The 21,641-nt window shown below is 37.0% G+C and overlaps 1 protein-coding gene across 3 annotated transcripts in view; it reads right to left on the minus strand.

Moving 5' to 3' along the window:
- Positions 1 to 858: 858 nt before the first annotated feature.
- The window catches only part of loaf (low-density lipoprotein receptor domain containing lost and found), a 43,978-nt gene continuing 23,195 nt past the window's right edge, over positions 859 to 21,641 (minus strand). Inside the window, exons 1-6 of one of the 3 annotated variants that reach the window (XM_013305813.1) lie at positions 16,251 to 16,297; positions 15,913 to 16,136; positions 8,301 to 8,445; positions 4,366 to 4,494; positions 2,801 to 2,938; positions 859 to 2,572 (exon numbers count right to left, since the gene is read on the minus strand). In XM_013305813.1, coding sequence (XP_013161267.1) covers positions 2,397 to 2,572; positions 2,801 to 2,938; positions 4,366 to 4,494; positions 8,301 to 8,445; positions 15,913 to 16,131 — 807 coding nt within the window. In that variant the 5' untranslated portion in view covers positions 16,132 to 16,136; positions 16,251 to 16,297 and the 3' untranslated portion in view covers positions 859 to 2,396. Of the gene's footprint in view, positions 2,573 to 2,800; positions 2,939 to 4,365; positions 4,495 to 8,300; positions 8,446 to 15,912; positions 16,137 to 16,250; positions 16,298 to 21,641 lie in introns of those variants that run through there. The other 2 variants (XM_013305811.1, XM_013305812.1) reach the window with 2 other exon arrangements.

The following is a 21,641-nucleotide window of genomic DNA, read 5'->3' on the forward strand; positions in this document are numbered from 1 at the left end:
AAATTAAAATATTTACATTAAACTTTCTAAAAGTTTTGATGTTAAAAGCTCGGGTTAGTAATTTACCTATCGGATAAGAGATGGCGTTGGAGATACTCACAGATGTTCCAAGTTGGGAAAGTTGACAATAGATGTCGCTATCGCAAAATAAAGCGAGCGGCGGCAGGGATATGGGTGTATTAACGGCAATCTTTTCTCACTTTGCAAGAGTTGTGTTTATTATTGAGTTTATTTACGTGGTTAGAAACGATCGCAAGCTTGAAACGAACTCCGTTTCGTTCCACCGACACCAACAGATGGTAAAACAGTAACAGAGGCAAATGCCTATTACCTCACTTATTACCAACATCACAACGTAGATAATATTGATAATCGAGTATTGATATTAGTGAATAATGTATCTGATTAATTTACTAATTGCTTGAAGCAGGCTGTATTCTTTTTTCCCAATATTCATAATCCTTCGTACTCTGTTTATACCACAACTGGCACCTAATTATTTTGCCTTTGTGGTGAAAATGTGTCGGTGGTTAATAGTGGGGTTTAACATTGTTTGAATTTACTTGTATGGGCTATCTTATTCACCAGACAGGATACAAGGATACGGAGGTTTGCGTTTTACTATGAGTAAAATATTTTGGATAAAGTAGTCAGGTAGAAATGATTAAAATTTTTATAGATTTCTATTTATTTGGCAGTTTACAATTCCTTTACATGTAACTTCATACAAATAGATCATAATCCAATGAATGCTTTCAACACATGACCGGGCAGTGGGTGTGGGGGTCGAGAGGAAAGGGGAGGGGGAAACGGGCGCAGTGAGCCGGCGCTGTTGTCAGTAGTAACAACTCAATAACATACGAACAATAAGCCAAAAATGTTTAATGTCATATCGATAAATTTACATTGCGGTTATCGTAACACCAAAAACTGGACACCCACGAGACGCGGCGCGGTGCGGCGCGGCGCGTCTCTCGCTAAACGAGTAAAAATCACCTAAAAAAAATCCTCGCTAAAATTAAGTATTACATATACATACAAGATACGTTCGGATAGATCACTCGGTACGGTGTGAGGGCGGCCGGAAGTAAACGGCCGCCCTCACACCGGTCGTACTGTCGTGTCGTGTCGGTGTAAGTACAGTCTCTCGCGCCCGCGTGTCGCTGCATGTCGCGCGACGGAGCGCATCGTGACCCACTCGTGAGACCACAAAGCCCGCACCGGCCGCAGCAAGCTGATGCCCGACACCCTCTTCAGAAGTGTTCAGAACCAACCCCTCAATTACACAAACTTGAGCCCGACAAGATACGCGGCACACCGCAGCATTGCACTTTTATCCTGTAATTTCCAACGGCGCAACGCCCATCGCGCCGGGCTCCTGATATGTTCAATGCGAAGCACTCGCAAAATTAAACATTATTATTATCATCATCATTTGATATGTATCTCTACGTCACTATACAGGCTCGATATAATCTATAATAACTATCTAAAAGTGATATGGCGAGGGGTTCGTCTCGCGGGTCGCTGCAGCCGGCGCGGGTGCGTCAGAGTGAAATGACGCGACGCGTTTCCACCTGCAAATGCGCAATGTTTTTATTTCACACTTTAATTTAACTTAGAAAATAAAATATTATTGCGCTTTCAAGATTATTTTGTTATGTTTTAAGTTGTATTGTTGTCAGTCAGAATTGAACTGTTATGGTGGTGAAATGCATCGCGTCACATCACGCGATATTAACTATAAACTCTTAAATCGTCAACATACAAACTAAATACGGCAACGTGTCACGTCTAAAAGATTGGCCCCTACTTCGTCAATAACATTGCATAAGTATGAATGTCCACAAAAAGGACCGTCGAGTACAATAACGCCTAAAATATTTCTCTTTCGAAGGCTTGAACCTCGCAGCAGGAGAATTATGTAATCTGTTTATAATATTATTGCATTTCAGTATTATCTATAAACTAGTATTAATGCCATTTAGTACAAAATATGTATGCAACATTATCGCCAGTCGACCAGGGGCCTTTCCAAATATTCATACAACTCGAACGCTTAAAGAACACAACATCGCGTCGCGAACGCGCGATGTGCGTTTGAACACATTTGTCATCCTACTCTAAACCAAAACCATCGTAACACGTGAACCGGTTCGCACTTCTCCGATCAGAAACTGAAATATGTTGCGTCGTAAGTGACGCTTCTCAGCCGCGCCCGAAGACGCGACTGCAAACGAAAATCTGTCGCATTATGAATAGAACACGTGACCGCGTCGCGCGACTATGCGCGTGCGACACGGGGGAGGAGTAGTGGGGGCCGGTACGGCGCCCCCGCCCTGCGGGCCCGACCGGGCCGCCTCAGACGAACCACTCGTCCTTGTGCGGGGCGGCGCTCAGCGCTGTGCGCTCGCCCGCAGGCGGCCCGGACGCGCCGCGTTGTACCCGCGCGGGCCCGCAGGGAGCGCCCAGTTTCCCGGCAGCCGCGTGTCGCCAGGGCAGGCCGGCGGAGATTCGCCGCCCGCCGGCTTGCCAGCCGACCCGGCGCCGTTGCTGCTCGCCATCTGTGCCACTGCAACATTAACATTCAAACTAAACTAAAATTACACGCTTCTCATTCATATCGTCAAGAACTGCAGGTGATTAGGTGCCCTTGGTTTAGGAGATTTTAATTGTCCTCTATTAATAAACAAATATTGTAAAAGTGCATTAGCCTTGCAATATCGAGTTAGGACTATTTAGAAGAAAGAGTATTTTAAGTATGAGTTGTTCGGGGGATCGATAATAAAGGGAAACTTACAATGTAGATGTGTGCGGCGCGATGGTGTTCTCCGGCGGCAATAGCAGCAGAGCGCCAGCGCGGCGGCGGCCAGCGCCAGCGCCCCGCCACCCGCCGCACCCAACAGCCACAGCCCACCGCCGCCAGCGCCCCCACTCTCTACACACATAATTATATTTAATTTAGATGTCAAAAGCTATAACAAACCATCCATCCGACAGAGCTCTGTAGTAGCATCCGCGCTTTGTCTTTTCACTCGTCGACTGAGTGCAGAGCGATAAACTCGAGAGGGAAAGGAAACAAGATCTGAACGCAAAACTAGCTAACAATCACTAAAGTCTCATTTTGTTTAAAGGGTTCGGAATATAATTAAGACGTTTTAATTATCTTTTAATTTATCGTAATTAGTATAGTATTATTGCATAAAACATATCCGTTAACGAAACTTGTGAACAAGAATAACGAAAATATAATATTCCATTTTTAATTTAAATTGAAAAACTTTGCAAAGACAATGTTTTAGTATTACAATAGCCTACAATGGAATACAACAACGGCAAAAGAAATGCAAAGCAGCGCGAACTTTCCTTGATTAATAATATCAAATGACAGAGCAGAGCGTACGCGGACCGGAGTCCGCTTCACTCATAAATATCGGGATTATTATGAAACAAGGCTATTAAACTGTAGGCTGCACATTCCTTCGGAGCGCCTGATGATATTACCTTTTATTAATGGTCTACGATATTGCTTTTTTAAAACTCCAGGCACAATATTTAAAGCTTCCATATTTTTAAATGACAGTCTCTTTATATTAGTCATAATGTTCAATTTAAGAATATTAGTTGATGGAGTCGCGCAAGGATATTATAGCAGCATATCTAGTACAGTGATGTAAAATCAAAAGAGTGCATCTCTAACAGCTTTATATATATGAGAATATACTAGTCAAAGTCAGGTATAAAATCAAAATTAGTGTAAATGTTTGATACTGAATGTGTGAAACTGAAAATCCTAGATTTAAAATGTAATATTGAATGTAAGGCGTCTCTCGCTAATTCTCGCGGCATGTGCTCATTATGTGCAATTAACCTGATTTTATTTCATTGTTAATATTTGGAGTCGTAAAAGCAAATTGTTTGGCAGAGCTCGTGTTGGCGTATTCCCAACAAATATTAACGTTATAAAGTTATGAATGACGTTCATTTTAACTTCGGTTTACGATTTGTTTACATTACAATAGTAAATTGTCACGTTTTTCACCTTTGTTAAAAATTTGTTTTCGACTACCAATATCAATTTTTACATAAAATAAACACTTATGCCAAATACATACCCGCATCCTGTAACTATTACACTCTTCGCGATTCTAGACATAGTTCTCGCAGTTTCTCCTATCACGAAAAAAAATATTTAAAAAGGGTTTGAAGTTACCTACAATAGTTATTACAGTCAGAGCTTGTTTCAGTAAAGCAGAAGACAACAAAATAAAGTAAATCTGTTAAATAATTAGCCAGTTTTGTTTTCGAACTTCTTTATTTAAGGTTAAACGTTTGTATAGCTATGTATGGTATATCAGTTAGTACCGGGGCAGAGGGCCGCGGTGTCCTCGTCGGAGCCGTCGGCGCAGTGGTCGACGCCGTCGCATGCGAGGTCAGCGCTCACGCAGAACTCGCGCTGCTTGCACCGGAACTCCTTGCACCCGTGTTCTGGAACCGCAGTGCACACATATTGGAAGGTAGCATATGTATTCATATCTTCCACATTGTAAGGCCTCTAGCACACAGTAGCGACAGCGATCGGGATGCAAGGCGAATTAATGCTAAATTCACATATAAATTGGTTTCGCTTTGGTCCCGATTCGCTTACCCCGTAGTGTGTTAGAGGCCTAAGTAATCTAACTTGTAGTCAAGGCGATATATTTTTATCAGATAATAGTATATAAGAGCGGTTTCTCGAAGGTCTATCCAATTTAGTAATAGCGACACTATCTGTGCGCAGGTCTTCCATCAGTGTCCGACCTTTTTCCACACGCGACAAAACTTTCCTATCTCATTATAGTTATATTTGTTTGAATCATTCCTCTCTCTAGTTCGTTTATAAATTATAATTTATTGAAAACAACGATAGTAAAAAATTCAACTAAAAACTTGTAGTTTTTGTTTCAACATACAAGTTATTATTTTGACATAAATGTGATTATAATGATATTGTTATTTCCTGAATAAAATAAAAAAAAAACATGAGCAATTTAAAATCACGATGACCTTATTATATCTTATCGTAATTATACACTTGTCAATTTAAAATTAATTGTTTAGATTACATTGTATCCTATATATAAATAATATCTTGCATCGCATGTTTCCACAGAGTATAAATATTTTAAGGTCATCAATGAGTATTGAAAGTATCATCAGTGATGCGGTTAAAGAGGTAAAAGTCAGACAAACGCTTCGGCGCTCTTGAACCGAAGGTCGATTATAAAACTCCGTCCAATCGAGCACATGAAAAGCTCTGATCGCTTATAATCTTTATTTCCAAGCTTAGACGAGGCTCAGGGGACGGGGATTAGAAGGGGTGGCACCCTCGAAGCTTTTGATATTGTCGGGAGGGGGCGCTCGCGGCGACGGAGCGTATGAACGCATTGTTTAAAGTTTTATTCGGTCGTTGGTGACGCGGCTCTTGTAGGATAATTCAATGGTACTGGTACATGCAGGCGGGAAGTCTTTGTACTGCGTGCGTCTCGAGGCGCGGAGGTATCTTTCAAATTGATCGCTCTACAAAAAGCTTTGCTGGGTGGAAAGTAATGCTGCAACAATGTAGAATATATTGTGGAAAGTCAGTGAGCGAGGAAAGATAATGTAAAAAATCTATTCTATGAAATTAAAAGTCGTCTTTTCATTTTATTTTATATTAAACATATCTGATTTCGTTTGATCCGACAGGAATCCAATAAAAGCAGGTTATAAAATATCACAAACGATTGCTACAATTCGTCTGTCTGTATAAAAGATATCGACAACTGAGAAGGTGCGAAAAGTCGTTAAATCGAAGCTTTCATCGACAAAGGTCAATATTTTATTGCGTATTTTTCCTTATTAATTTCCTCCTTCGGGAATCGGCTCCGGAACTCATCCGAATGCGACGCTCACACGAATAAAAATATTATTTCACCGATCGAGTTTCGGATACTTCTAAATGCCAAGCTTTATGTCCTCCATAAAGGCGTCCAATAACTTTATTTCTAAATTTTCTTAAGAACGTTTGGTGTAGGAAAAGAAAATATTTGGGAGAAAAATTCATAAATTATATAATAGATGTAAGTTAACTCAAAGGAGTATAATGCTTCGAAATCGGAAATAGTATTATAATTAATCATTTTAAAAAGATTTTGTTAATTTTTTGGTTATTATAATTTTTCTCCAATTGAACAGCAAGCGGAAGCTGGGCGCAGTGGCGCAGTTTGGCGAAATTAAGCCTAATGCGGTAAACGCTAAGCCACTGAGCCTGTCGTGGAGAGGTTAACTTCTAAAGTTCTTTCAAATTAAAATTCTTTAAATAGAGATAAAAGCCAATACGTAACAAAAAATGAATTGCAATCCGATATCCAAGTTGACAGACAAATATAACAAATATCGAAGGAAGCAAACTTTAGGTAACAAAAAGTTGACCCAAAAGCAAAGTTTACGTGACAAATATGATTACGATCCCGATTTTCCTTCTTACCCAGACACTTCTAAGTCTTCGCAACAAGTTGAAAGTCCCTTATAGTATACTTTAATCACTGAGGCGGAAAATGTAACTGGCGGGAATACAAACAGTTCGTACCGAGTATTGTACCAGGGATGATCAAACTGTTGTCAGAAATAAGACAATTGCCAATTCAAATTAATCACAATCTAAAATACTGCATAACATTGGCGAGAAAAAAAGAAACACCCACTTTATTTCTTTGTGATAGTTGCAATAACATGATGATTTTATCACGTGTTTGACATAGGTCTAGTTTCAACGTTTTTCATAATAAGCTTAGGTCAGAGCAAACAAATTAGAAGCGTGGACAAGACAGATAGAGGGCGCCAGTTGCTAGGGTCACCAAAAGTTCACGATCAATGCGATATCAATAAAATTTATTACAGCCATTAGGGACGAAATATTGTGCCATTCCGACCCTCGCGGAAAGTCCTTTGATTGGACAAACATTGTGCGAATCCTAGGGACTACTGCACACACTTGAAAATATACAGACAAATTGTGTATAATGGATAAATACAGAACAATATAGGCCATTATATTGAGCTAGATAGAATATACTAATAATAGTAAATTTAACAAGTGGAATGTGGGCGGCAAAATGACGCTACAACTGTAATAAATCACATCGCTATCTGATGCAAGTGACGTAAGAGTCCCCAAGAATTTGTGTTAGCCTTATCGTATATCTAGCCTTTAATCTGGGATTTCTAATTCAATGATACTATACATACTAAATAAAACATACTTAGTACTGATAATTGTAATCGTTTCAACGTTTATTTATGACAAATATTTAAATGTATAACATAATCGTTTAAAAAATATCAATAGTCCCAAATTACAAGAGATAATTAGCGTTTAAAAATCAAACATGTTCAGTCCTAAAAGTAAATAACGAAAAACATTTTGCCTTGTAAATTATGTGTGCAATTTAATTTAGGCAACAGGTCCTTTCACAGCAGGTCAGTACACAGGACAGAGGGCGTGCGATACAAACAGAATACGCAATAAATATATATTCACGTAAATAAAGGCTGGCGAGTAATACTGCCCCGTCAACTGTTTGTACGAATAAATAAACATTGGAGCAAATTAAAGAGGGCGATGAAAGAGGGTCGGCGCGACCTCTGCGGAGATGGCAATTTTTTTCCCTTAAACACGTATTTAATGGCACACGCGTCCTTTGCGATTTATTGCCTCGATTTGTTTGTATGGAGACGGCTTTCAGATGTAATAAATAAGTACATCAAAGCTCACCTACTTTATTATGACGTATTATTTATCTTTTTCAAATCAGAGTACTTTGGATCATCCTGTGGTTATATACAGTATCAGAAAGTAGTACAGGGTGTCTCGTAGTTAGTTACATTTCATTACAAATGCACACAGTATGATTACAAAACATTGATATAAAAGTAGATGTTGCACTTTTCTGTTATCAGATCTTGTACTACATGTGTTTACTGCATTGATAGTCACTTATCAATCATAAACTTGCCTTCAAACGATAATTACCATTGATGATTCTTGTTCCTTGTTACATTTTATATTTATTTTAATTCTTAACTCGATAAATATAATATTATATTAGCTTTTGGGATATGTAAAAACCATATTTGATTATATGCATTGCAAAAAAAAGTCCATTGCATTTTTAATTTAGCAAAGACTATGTTAAATTCATTTCTCTCTATATCTCTTGCACTAAAGACAGTAAGTTAATAACGTAAAATAAAACGTGTATATCAGATGTGACACTTACTGGGGTCTTTAACAGCGGTGATGACTAGCTTGAAACCATTGGCGTCTGTACCCCAGTTGTCAGTGACGTACTTGAGGGTGACGAAGTTGCTGCGGGTGAACAGCGCCCCCACCTGCTGCTTGGTATTACGACATGACAGGTCCGCCTGCAACACACAACACACAACATAAGTCATGATGAACTTTGATAGTTATTTATTGAATTTATGTAAGGACCGGATGGTGGTTAGGTTAGGTTAGTGGTGTGTTATGTAGGAAACAGTTATCGACCACTAATTAACTGCACGCTGTATTATAATAAACTAACATAAGTTTGACTTAATTGATAAAGATTATAGATTTATAATAAGGCCGAACACATAATTTCTATCAGATAACGATGTGATTTATTACTCTAGTGAAGAAATAGTAGTACTGTTAGAACATTACTGGGTAATTACGTCATAAAACATATATCAACTAACAGAAACATGTTTGCTTTGTATTCGAGATGCGAGCGTCAAAGCTATCTCGTTATTTATAATGTTATGTTGTTGATGAAGACGAAAGACGCGTGGGAATCGTCAGCCGGCACGCGGCAAGCGGCGCGACACGAAGCTTAATGAAACACCAACAAGGAACTAACGACACAGTCTTCTTGAATTCTTAGAGGCCTCCCCCGCCTTTTACCAGCATCCTAATGAAACAGCTCTGATATTACTGCTGAGCCGATAACACGAGCGCTCAGTCGACAGCCGCGCACTCTGTGAGCTTCTTAATTAACTAATGAATTCATATACTCAGGAGCTAAGATGTACGCGGATTACATCGTTATCTTAAAATGTACATTATGTTTCATCAAATTAAATCAAATAAAGTGAACTTCAAGAACGTCACTCAAATTGACGAAATTATTTTGTTTACCAAAACTTGCCAAATATAATATTAATTTAATCAGCTTAAACATGTTTCGAAACAGTTTATCAAAATTTTCTTCACTTCGATACTCGAAGCGAACTACCAAACTCTAAGTACAAAGTGAACGGTTTTGCGAGTGCTTCAATATAATATCGACAAAAACACGTATCTACAGTATATAATGGCATGTAATAGAGTGGAGGCGCGTGCGGGCTGCGACCTAAGCGCCCGACAGCACGTGCGGCCCACGAGCTAAGCGCCCAGGCGCCGGCAATATTTTCTTCATCGAAGGAGGCTTAGTGGAGCTATAGCTGCGGTCTATCGTGTCATTTTTCACGAAGACGTGACGGAGAGCGTTCGGAGAGCGCCTCCTAAGTCACCCGATATCTCAACTCCTCCCCAACTCTGGAAAGGGGGAGCCTTGCATCAAAGGCACTGCACCGGACTTTTGCAGTTCTTATTCTGCTCTTTTATGTAAAGTTTAATAAAGGACGACCCCCGGGTTGATATTAAAATTCCTCTCTATAACATTTTTCAGATTACAGATAGCGCCAGTATGCACACCGCGCCGCGCGACGTCACCGCAGCCTCCACTGCGAGCTGGCACAGGTATAGAATGAGAATTTTATTTATCGATGTCCTCGCATACAATGGCTATAGAGAAATAGATATTGGAAAAATGTAAAACGAAAACTACAAGAACGATCTTAAACAAGCATTTCTATACAGCCTTATAAAATAGTATTTACTTAATAGTTTCAGTTCAAAGGTAGATATTGACTCTTCAAAGATTAAATAAGAAAAACTACAGATGAAAATACTACTGTCCGCTTTAGACTATTGAATATATCGACATTTCCTTTCAAACACTAAAAAAGGTGTTCTGCCAACGAAAAAACAAAACTTGCAATGCCTTAGACTTGTTTTCTTCTTAGTTAGTAACTGGCTGTTGTGATTAATTAAATTTAACATCTCATTTAAATCGAGAAAATATGAATTAATTTACAGCGATTATCGAACTCCGAATGATATTTGATTTAACAAGAGAAATTAATAAAATGAAACGTAAATAAAAGGTTTAACGAGAGTCGGTGAATTTTAATTGGAGCGGATTATGTCGACGATACAATGAAAGCTATTGAATTTTATTAATCGCCTTATTTTACGTTACTTATAATACATTAATTTTTTATAGTTATATTCATTTTAGATTTCTACTATATGATTTAAAAAAGAGCCTGCATTTTGTTAATATTAAAATAAAGCTTTAAATATAATGCAGCAATTGAGAAATGTATAAAAAAACTAACACAATCTTTAACATGACTAATAATTCTGTAGACGGTTTTAAAGTTGTCCGGAGTATTGGCTAAATTATGATTCATACGTTCCTAGTGATAGCTGCTTATGATTCAAGGCGTGTCACTGTGGTGGTCGTAGCATCGTCTACATCATGATAACTTATAACAGACTCCCAGTCACGCGCCAGCCCTGAGAGCCGTCCGCTACGATCTGACACCACTAACTTGTCAAACTTAGTTCGGCCCTGTATGCCGACAAGTGAACTTGAAATTTTGACATACATTTCTATTAAATACATTTTGTCACTGTTAAACAATGAATTTTATTATTATTAATAGTTTTTTTTTTAATCTTTGTCTTGTTGTTATGTTACCCCTCTACTATTTGGTTTTTTAATAAATTTTAACAGAATTTTAATTTTAAATCTCTCTTAACGTTTTCTTTTCTATTCTTACTATAAAAGAAACTTGCAAATAAGTAAAAGCCAAAAGAAAGTCAAAGTATAAAAGTACAAAGTAAATACATTGTTTGTTCATTTTCCCATATTTTCATATCAAAATCTCCCAACGGATTGTGATTAGAATTAAACTCTGACTGAACTATTTGCAAATCACTTATACATAATATGTAAATAGGTTTAGGTATTGGTAAATATGCTTACGATATTGATACTAAGTTCTGTTGCAAATCAAGCAAATAGTAAATATTCAAAGCGGACCACCAGGATGACTGATTTGAAGTTAGTAACAAAAGTTGGTAGGCGGGTACTGTTGATTGTCGCAAGCTTTGTGCGGTGTGAACATAGTTGCGGATACTTCGCATCGCACGTGGCCAAACTTTACCCTTTGTCTACCTAATGAATTCTCAACATTGTTTTAGTTTCGCTAAACTATAAAACTATTGTTGTACGTTTACACAGGGTGCTCGGGAAAATCCCCTTTGCTGAATAACATCACGAAAAGCGAATATATTTGACTACATTTTAACATCTATACTAATTTTATAAAGAGGAAAAATTTGTATATTTTATTTAACGAATAAACTCAAAAACTACTGAATCGATTTGTTAAATTCTTTTGTCATTAGTAAGCAACATTATCGCTGAGTAATATAGGCTATATTTATTATTAGTATTTTTTTTTAATTCCCATCGCACGGTGTCGGAAATAAAAGGCACTTTCTAAATATAATAAAAGTAGACTTGTATCCTTTATTGCATTTATAATTACTGTGTATAACATGCATAACTTGAATCAAAGGTTTATTAGTTTAAATTAAACCAAAGCTACGTATTGACGGAAATTTCCATTGGAGTAATATGTAATCAAAGTTAGCAGTTGTGGCGGCGCTGAGCGCTCATGGTCCTGTATCCCGGACCTCAATGTTAATTGACTCGATAACTGCTCTGAGCCGGCGACAGGAGACTGATATTATGGGACACTGTTAAGTGGCTTTCTGTGTAATCTGTTAAGATATTAACGTTGTACTGTAACTGTAGTATTGGGAGAAATGGACTATACTAGTCTGAGCACTGTTTACGATTGAATTTGTCTTAGAATTAAGGAATTGTTAAATAAAAAATATTTTCAATTTTAAGCACAAGGAGGAGGCACAATGTTATGCAGTTAAGTAAATACAGAGACTGAAATTTCGTCACAAATGTTAAACATTTCAGATCAAAGCATAACTCTGCAACATTTTCCCTTATTTTGTGAGAGTCCTGTGTGCAGTCTTAGTATAAACTATCCCAAGGCTGGCGTTCCAGAATGTCTCCTTATTTCACCTTTGATGTAAAGTTGGAGAAAGATTAAATGTCAGTTAACTAAACATATCCAAAAATTTAAATTTTGTAACACCGTTTCGCACTCTTTCTGTAGTTTTTTTCTATGTATTAAAAATTGTTTAATAATCCCTATTTGGCCGTCTATTTCATTACAATTGTAAATGAATTTGATATATTCCTCTTATTGATAGTTATAGCACAGCCATGAAAGCTTGTCGCGTTTGTCCAATACAATATGCGAAGCGCGGTTATCATTTAACGCTAACAATGTTGCAATTTGCTTTGTACATCGTTTAACTAAAATGTACATTATAAACGCAATTGTTCTGGCCGAGCGCTTAACTAATCACCCACCGCCCACCGTTCACCGCTCACCGCCCACCGCTCGCCATCCACCGCTCACCACAGCGTCATTTCATAATTACACATGGTTAAAATTAACGGCTACAATCAATGCATCGATTGTTAAACAGATTCAAATTATTGTGAATGCTGTAACCAAATGTTTAGTTTTGCCTTTAAGTCGCACAAATTGTTGTTATAAATGAAATTATGTATTTATGTCACATTTATGATATGATCAAATTGTTCTACAATGAAAATAGTCTCCATATTCCGTTTAAATAACATTAAGACGGTGACTAGTTTCTTGTAAAGTTATTCAACATAACTGGTTTTGATTAGGTTTCACATAAAAAGGAAAATTATCGAAAATTAAAAAAATAGTGTTGAAAATAAAGATAAAAGGACTTTAAGAGTGATGTTCAGAATTATGCGCAATAATTAAAATGTGAACATTGGTGCGAAAATTAAATACAAAGATTTAGCAAAGTAAGAACAGTCTGTGATGTGAGACGGCTCGCTGCGACAAGTGCCCACTTAACAATTAAAATACTTTAATTTGGCGGCTCGAGTTGGCGAGGAGCTCGAGTTGCCAAGGTTTCCGAGTTGCCGACTCGCTCTTGTCTCGCGAACTTTAGTGAAACGATACGCCGGTTACACTCCCGACTCATTCCCGGCGCCAATCTGAATTGTTACTTTAAATTAGTGGAAACTTCGACGTCCCCCGGACCGTAACAGATAAAGGAAAAGATTCTAAAACATTCCAGTATTACGAGGATCTTTTGTTCGTTTTAAACTTTTTAATTTATTTGTTTTAACTCGGAGATATCTGTGATTCAAACTGAAGTTTTCAAGATTTTTACCTATTTATTTCTTATTAAGTTTACCGATACTTAGCACAGTAACATGTGGACAAGGAAATGGGGCGAACTTGTCAATTTTAGATGCACCCATATTTCTTTAAATTTAATGTTAAGCTTAAAAAGCACTTTCTCGTAGAAAGTACTTATGGAAGGAACATTTCTTAAAAGATACATTTTGTTGAAACATTTCGTTAATTTTCTACAAATTTTGATTCTACGCAAATTACAAAGAAGTGAGTAAAGCAACACCTCTATATTATAAAGCAATCAAAGAGTTTCCACTGCCGAAACAACGTTCAAAAACATGTTAATATTTCTGTTCTATCAAAGTGATTGACAAGTGCTGGTGTGGAATATATTAAAAACGTTGAATGCAAGTTAAAATTTTTGTTCCTAAAAAATGTTCATAACGTCCAACCAAACCGTAAAAAACAATGTTACCGTGAATTGTTCTACGCAAAAAGTGATGTGAAATCCGTAAGCCCGGAATACGATTGTGACATCGTCGACACCGAATCGAACTGTTTCAACAATTTCTTTTCAATTGGACCAATTCAAAACAGTACAATTGTGTAGAATATTGTCGGTTTTACACCAAAGGGATTCCTATGTAATCGTAATATTACTATCTTGTAAACTACAGACTAAAGACGTCATACTAACTTTTCGATAGAGATAAGATAACACTGTACATAAATACATCTGTAGATAAGTAATAACATGTTAATATTGGTTGTAATGTAATTTAATAAACAAATTACAACACAAAGTACACGCCTTTGTAAAGACTTTAAAACTCGTTAGAGGGGGAAAAACTTTTATTTTTTTTTGTGCAAACGTTAAGATATGCAAAACAATCAATAAACTACTAGTTAAATGTCTATATATAACCTTGATAGAAATATCTAAAGTTATATATCTGTAAGCTGCCATTGTAATACAAAGGCGAGGGTCGCTTGTTACAGGCACCCCCCGACAGAGCTGGGCAGGGCAGTCGCCGTAATAAGTCTGTGCGGTTCAATGCGCGCGGCCCGGCCCGCCTGCCCGCCTGCCGCCTCAGCTTGACTAATTGTGTGTATTTAGGATAAGGAAAAATAAATAAAGGCACACCGCAAAAGAAAACTACTCCGAGTCCCATAGGTATTTCGCAGAGCCCCGAAACAGAGGTAACAGGAGGTCCTTTGTTCAAAGAACCGTCACGAGTGCAAAGTTGTCGGATTTGAATTTAAAATGCGCAAAGTTGCGTCCCTCACCGTGTGTTAATTATTTAGCGAGCGGCCGCGACACCTGTGCCCCCCTGCCTTTGTCCTGTCTCCTTATCAACTCTCTCATGCCAAATTAAATATTTATTATTCAAGAATTTCTTGCCCAAACCTTTTGGACTCTGGATAATTAATTTTAACCACAACTTGGAGTAATTTAATATTTACAAGATGAAATACGATGCAAAGTCTTTAAACTCGGGAGTTTAGGTTTTCAGGTACGTCAGTAAATTAAAGTAGTAATCAAGCGGGAGTTGGACTGAGCGGAGACTAATCGTCTTAGAGAATAGCTGCGGTTAGTGAGTCAGTGATACTGGGTTACTTTACTGGCTTCTTTTAAAAGTAATTGTACACGCAAACGTGATTCAAACGCAACCTTTCACCTGGATACTAACACGATGAATTATTACCAAGCGGAAATTCATTCGTTACCCAAACCTAATCACGTATTATTATTTTACATGATTAGGTTTGGATAGCCAGTGACAAGCAGATTTTAACATCTAAATCAAATTATTATGGGCAATTGCAAGTTACCACATCTACAACAGCCAGTATAAAATCACCAGACGGCGCAATTAAGTTAAATGTTAAGAGCGCTTAAACCATTGAATCGCTACCGCACTGAGTTGACTAAACGCTGTTCTCAAAAGTCAGTTGTAATTGAACCAGGGCGGGCATTCCTCGCAGTCTCATTAGCATACCATCTCAGAGGGTCTTTACACAAACTAACGAGCAGCCGCACCCGCAGCGATCGGGAACAATCAGGGATAATCGGCCGTCTCCACGATAATTGCCGCTCACGACTTCTTGGAATGTCTCCAAATTGAAAATAATATCGATGGAATCCTCGCTAATACCAATTCAAAATGATATAACTCTCCACTTGAGAGCTCCGGACACAGAGGTCGTGGACCTCGCGGACCTATCTGGGAACATAATTGAAATGTCATCGCGCTCTGTCGCAGACACCACAACTCTATATTAAGGGGCTTTAGATTCCGTTACGTCTGACTAGAGCATTTATTGCAATGCATATTCTTGCGGTAGTTCAATTTCAGTGGCATTGGTTTTGAATTTCACAGTGGGATTAACAACTAAAAATAAATTGAGGATAAAGTTATTGACATCAAGCTTATAGAAATTATTTCAATGAAGACAGACCTTAGGTGGGGCGGTGGCGTGCGCGCCGTCGTAGACGTATAGGTGGTCATTGCAGTCAAGCTGCAGCATGTCAAAGTGCAGCATGAAGCGCTGCAGGATGCTGTGCGTCTGGAAGGTGACGGTGCAGTCGAGGTTGCGTTCATTGCGCGACCACAGCACGCCGCCGTCCAGCTTGCGGTACTGCCGCTGCAAGAAGTGGTCCTTGCACAACGAGTCCATATAATCTGGGGACAATCACAAATATAATTTTAATATAATCATTGATAAAATTAATTTTGCTTATAATTCAGCAATCCCATCATCTAAAGGAAACCGTCAATTAAATAAAATTTCATAACTTTCTACAGCATGAGCCAGTCAGATTTTCTTTCTTTTCAATTTTCTGATCGTCCCAGATCGACTTGGCTACGAAACTATTGATGATAAAATATGTTATCAGTTATCTGGTTGCGTTTATCTGGCTGTACGTAGACGCACTCGGGCAGTGCAATCTGATCAAGACGCTAGCTCGCCTCCGTAAAGGCGACGGTGAAAGTTTTTTTATAATGATCAATATTAGTTTACTTTAGTGTTATTCCATCCGCGGTCGCGATGTAAGTACATCATTACAACAATATTAACTTTAGTTTATCTCAATTAAAATTTATTGACGTCATTGCCCTTTACCTAAAAGTGATACCTAATCCTTCCATAACTCATTTATTGTGGTCTTATTAAATTTATAATATTTCTTAGTTTCCTTCATTTTTCCTCGACACCTCCCCTTCCCCGCACTCTTATTTAGGCTAGATTCGAGCCCCTCTCTGCGACTAATAAAAGGAAAACTAATAACGAGATTAAAAAATAGAGGTACATCTAAAGTATTTATAAAATAATTCGATTTCTATTCCAGGAGCGCCTGCAGCGTCTTCTCGTTCTTCACTCTGATACTTCTCTTGACGAGCACGTCATCTGCCCCAACTCCTCGCATCCTCGGCACGCTGGTGACAGGGGAGACGACCGGCCTGGAGATTCCGCGAGATCTCCTGGCCGGGATAGGAGTAGGCAAGGGAGCCATTCAGATAGTTGTCAACGTTCATACAGACAGTCAGGGAAATATTGAAGTGTTCACAAATTGAAACAAACATGAAGTGATAATGATGATTTGATAACGCAGAAACAAGAAATATTGTACCCAAAGACAGATGCTCGCAATTTGGATGGACAACTCTTTGACTGACGGTGAATCCTAGTTGTGATATGGCCTAGTTCTTGATTCATAACAACTACTGCAGATAAAGTTTCTTTAATGAGACGTTATTTAAATGGTGTTTTACTCTACTAAACCGAGGCGTCTAACTCTAGAATCAAATAAACGAAGTTAAATATTGGTATTACATTAACAAAATATGCGTGATTTACAAATGACAAGCTTCGGAATTTCCTTCAAAGGGATATTGAATATCAATTTATGATGTCAAGTGGAGCGTCACAATGTAACATATCAAATAACGCCGCATCATCTCCCATATCGAGTCGCGCACAAGTCAACGGGAAGGGAAGGGAAGGGAAAGGAATGTGTGACACTAATATTCGTCAAATTTGAACGTTAATGTGTGTGGCCGGAATCGTCTCACGTTCCGCCTCTCAGAGATATGAGGGGCTTATCGTATCGACGCAAAGAAATCGCGATAAAGGCAGAATTTCTATGTGAAGTACGATCGGGACGTATTTATTGCTCGCGACTCGCACGCCCGCGGAATACTTACACGCACATATTGACATCTCGGTATAAGTTTTATAGGCGTTTTGTACTCTTATAAGTCTTACTTATTGGTATAAATACAATAATCAGGACATGATAGAACGACGTGAAAATTATAAATCAAGGGTTTTATTAACTACACGAATTTGCTTACAAAATTTATTTAATTTTACATATTGAGACCTTGTTAAATTGTTATATTCAAAAAAAGTAACTGGTAAATACTTTGGAGATTATAATTACTAGTATAATGCTTACAGTTAAGTTGAGCGGTTACTTTTTATTCAGTCTTTGATGAGGCCTTTGACGTGTATATGCATTAAAAAAATGTAAAAACAATCCTAGTATAAGAGTAGAGAAACAATCGAGATAATTTACCTCAAACATTTTGAAGTTATTTATTATTTCGTAGAACTTAAAAAAATACTACGTTAAAGGAAATATCGTGACGTTTTAGAGAATAACTAAAACAACATTGATATAATTAAAATAGATATGTTGTACAACTAATCACACACAAAGACAAACATTTGTGACGCTTCGTCAAATATCATATTATTGGCAAACGAAGCCTAGTTCTATGACTTTTATTTGTTGCACTTACTTAATTGTTACTATTAAGATTGGAAAAAAACATTTTTATCTCGATAAAGTAGTTTTTAATGTAAGTCACAACAAATGTATGTTGAAAATATGTTTAAAATGATTACATTTTTGCAACAAGAGAACGTTTGTTGAGATATAGTACGAAATAATTTGTATAAGATATAAATAACTTTTTTTTACAATGTTAATAAATTAAATTAAAACGATTATCTTGAAATATTTTTCCCAAGTTAAATAAGAGAAATCCTACCAACAAACCTTCCAGAGAAAAAACAAGCAAAGAATTTTCAATCAAAGGCGTTGATAACATTTTCAATGAAGACAAAGCGCAGAGAGCACAAAGAGAACGGGTTAAAAGAAATATTTTTCAGAGTCTAAACACAACGTCTTTTATTATATATCTTTAATCTTTGTAAACTCTGAGAGATATTTAATTATTAGGGAACTTTTTAAGAGCAAAATAATTGAGTAAAATGTAAGTAAGTAAGTAAGTATTAGAATTTGGAGCAATATAGCGCTTATCTCATACGTTGTATGGATTATCCAAATTCACCGATGTTAAACGATCAAGATTTGTGTTCGAAGCCTTCCTTGTTTGAGACTAACACAAAACAGTAATTCTGGTTAGTTTTGGGAATTGCGGCTTGCGTCATTCGCCGAAAAAACGAAGCGAGCGCTGTCGTTGCGATGACAAAATGCGTTGTATGAAAAATATTTTTACAAAGTAATAAAATAAATCGTAAGCGTTATAAATATAATAACTTCATTCAAGATTATCTTATAACATTAATTATAGATATACCGATTTATTAAAATATAATCCATGCATGATGTAGTTGAAAGAAATTAAATGTCGCGCAAATATTCGCAGTCCAGGTCTACTGCTGCCGCTGGCGCGCCGCTACGTTGTCAGCAATACCCGCTTATCGGCCTGTAAAAGACGTATCAGCTAAGCCGTCTTTTCCAAAACGGATTTGCCAAACAGTTTTTACGTTTGGTTAAATTTAGGTGGACTTCTCAAACGAAATAAGTATATACATAATCTTTGTATAATATTATATACACGCTTGAAAGTTTTTTAGCCACTTCTATCCATTTGAGGGTATCACACATTTCTTATCTGGTATCCAAATGCATAAGAATATTGTGCTATTCATAATTTCTAGGAGTTTTTGAACCATAATAGACATTCTTAAACACTATTATAATAAAAAAGAACGTAATTAAATTAAATTTTAATATAAAAAAATATCACAATATGAATTTCTTATATAGATGAAAAACTATCGAAATCATATCGACAATATTTATTACATAGAACAAGAACATCACTAGCGGCAAGTCGAATACAGAGTTAATGGAATGGGATTTACGAATGAATTTCAAGAAAATAATCTCGATTCTGTCGAAACGCGCTGAGAGACGGAAATGAAAAGGAGCGAGACAGCTTCGTCGGGTGACAGCCGTCTCGCTCGGACACACAGCGCCCCCTGGCGACGCTTTACGCGGCCATAGAGCTTGTGAAATAAGATACTAGAAGTAGCGTGTCACTTAATCCAGTTTACAAAGTTAAAAGACGCTTCCTATTTTTAGATTGCAAAATATGTTTTACCATTTTATAAAATAAATTAACTTAAAATATCACATTATTTATTTAGTCATTCTTTCGTTATTTCTTACATATTATTCTTTGGAATACAAAACAGGGAAAAATGTACTCGTATTTTGTTTATAATTATCAAAACATAAAAGAAATATGTCCGCGGCATTGTTTATCAACAATACTTTTCCATTGAGTTTATTCTTGATAAGACATGAAGTAATGGATTAAAAGATTAATTTCATGAAACTATTCAACCGATGCTACAAGTCGCGGATTAATACATTATGATTATCTTGTATATATTATACAACAACAATATAACTCACGCCTGTAGCTCAGAGGGGTTGGCAGATACCATTATACAAGAAAATTAATTAAAAATGCAATTTCTGAATTGATAAAAAAAAGAAGTTTACTCTTTAAATCTGTCTAGATGTCTTTAGATCTAGAAGAGAATGAAATGGTCGTCACCGATTCGTATCTTCTATTTACAGAACAAAACGATTTTTTTTCAAATGATACTTCATGATAGTTTGTTGATATGCTTCTTAACTTATGCTACCTAGGAGTTATTTAAATATATTTGATGTCGCAATTTCGTATTCTAAAAAATTATTATGTCAATAAATCGATCACTTCCTGGCCCGACATTTAAGCAGCGTCTGCTAACTGAGGAGGTCCGCGCATAAAATTTTGGATGGAAATTTTCCTTGGCCCAATGACGGCCGTTGTAATTACATTATTAGACATCTCTCTTTTTCGCTCCATAAAATTGCCATTGCTAAGTTTAATGTGCCAAATTACCGCTTCAAATGGAGTTTGTGAATAGCAATACTCTGAATATTAAAAGATGTACTTAGTACAAGTGGTTACGTCAATAAAAGAATCTTATGGGACATTATATGTACCAATTAGCGTAAAGACAAAGGTAAAGTAAAAAGAAACGTTAACGTATAACGTTATAAATGCACACCTAAAAAATCAACTATAAAATATTACATTGATATTAAGCTATCTATTAACTGCTAATGTCGTGGGGCTTGAACTAACATTGCCGGACGGGTACTCCCGCGACCGCGCGTTGCATTACAAGCAAAATGTACCAGCCTCAACTAAAATGCGATACGATCCGGTCTCCAGTGTCACATGCCAAGATATCATGTTTTTACATTCTGCACAAAATATCCCTATATTTATCTGACCAAGTATAAGAAGCATCGCAATGTTTGCAATCCTATATTTGTCTTGGATAAAATCACTAATTTTCTGAACATTGTTATATTCATTTTAAACGTATGAAGCCTGGTATGATATTTTCATGATAAATTATGTGGCAATGAACTTCTTTCTCCAATCCAATGTAAACTATGAGCATGTAATTTTTTTTTAATTCTCTCCTTATACAAATATGAAAACGGCGTAAACAGGCTATTCCGACAATAGGTGTACGTTGAAAATAACTGAAAAGCGTACCGTAGCCTACGTTCCCATTATCGAAGTGGCGCCGACACATTAACCTATTTACTGCGACGCTGACGTGCCGTACTCCACGCACCTCCACAGACAATGCTTCACGTCGAATGGAAAAACCCATTACTTCCCCGTAGACAATCAACACGCGATATCGGGATTCCTATTAATATTTTAAGACGCTTAACGAATAGGATGATTTCTGAAATTAATTATTTATTGACCTAAAACATGGCCCACAAGTAAGTCCTTGTTTATTTTAATCCAAAAACATTAGAAATTCCTAGTTATAATAATAAAGATAAT

Source organism: Papilio xuthus, unplaced genomic scaffold, assembly GCF_000836235.2.
Source record: "Papilio xuthus unplaced genomic scaffold, Pxut_1.1 DF828585.1, whole genome shotgun sequence".
In the NCBI taxonomy this organism is placed as follows: domain Eukaryota; kingdom Metazoa; phylum Arthropoda; class Insecta; order Lepidoptera; family Papilionidae; genus Papilio; species Papilio xuthus.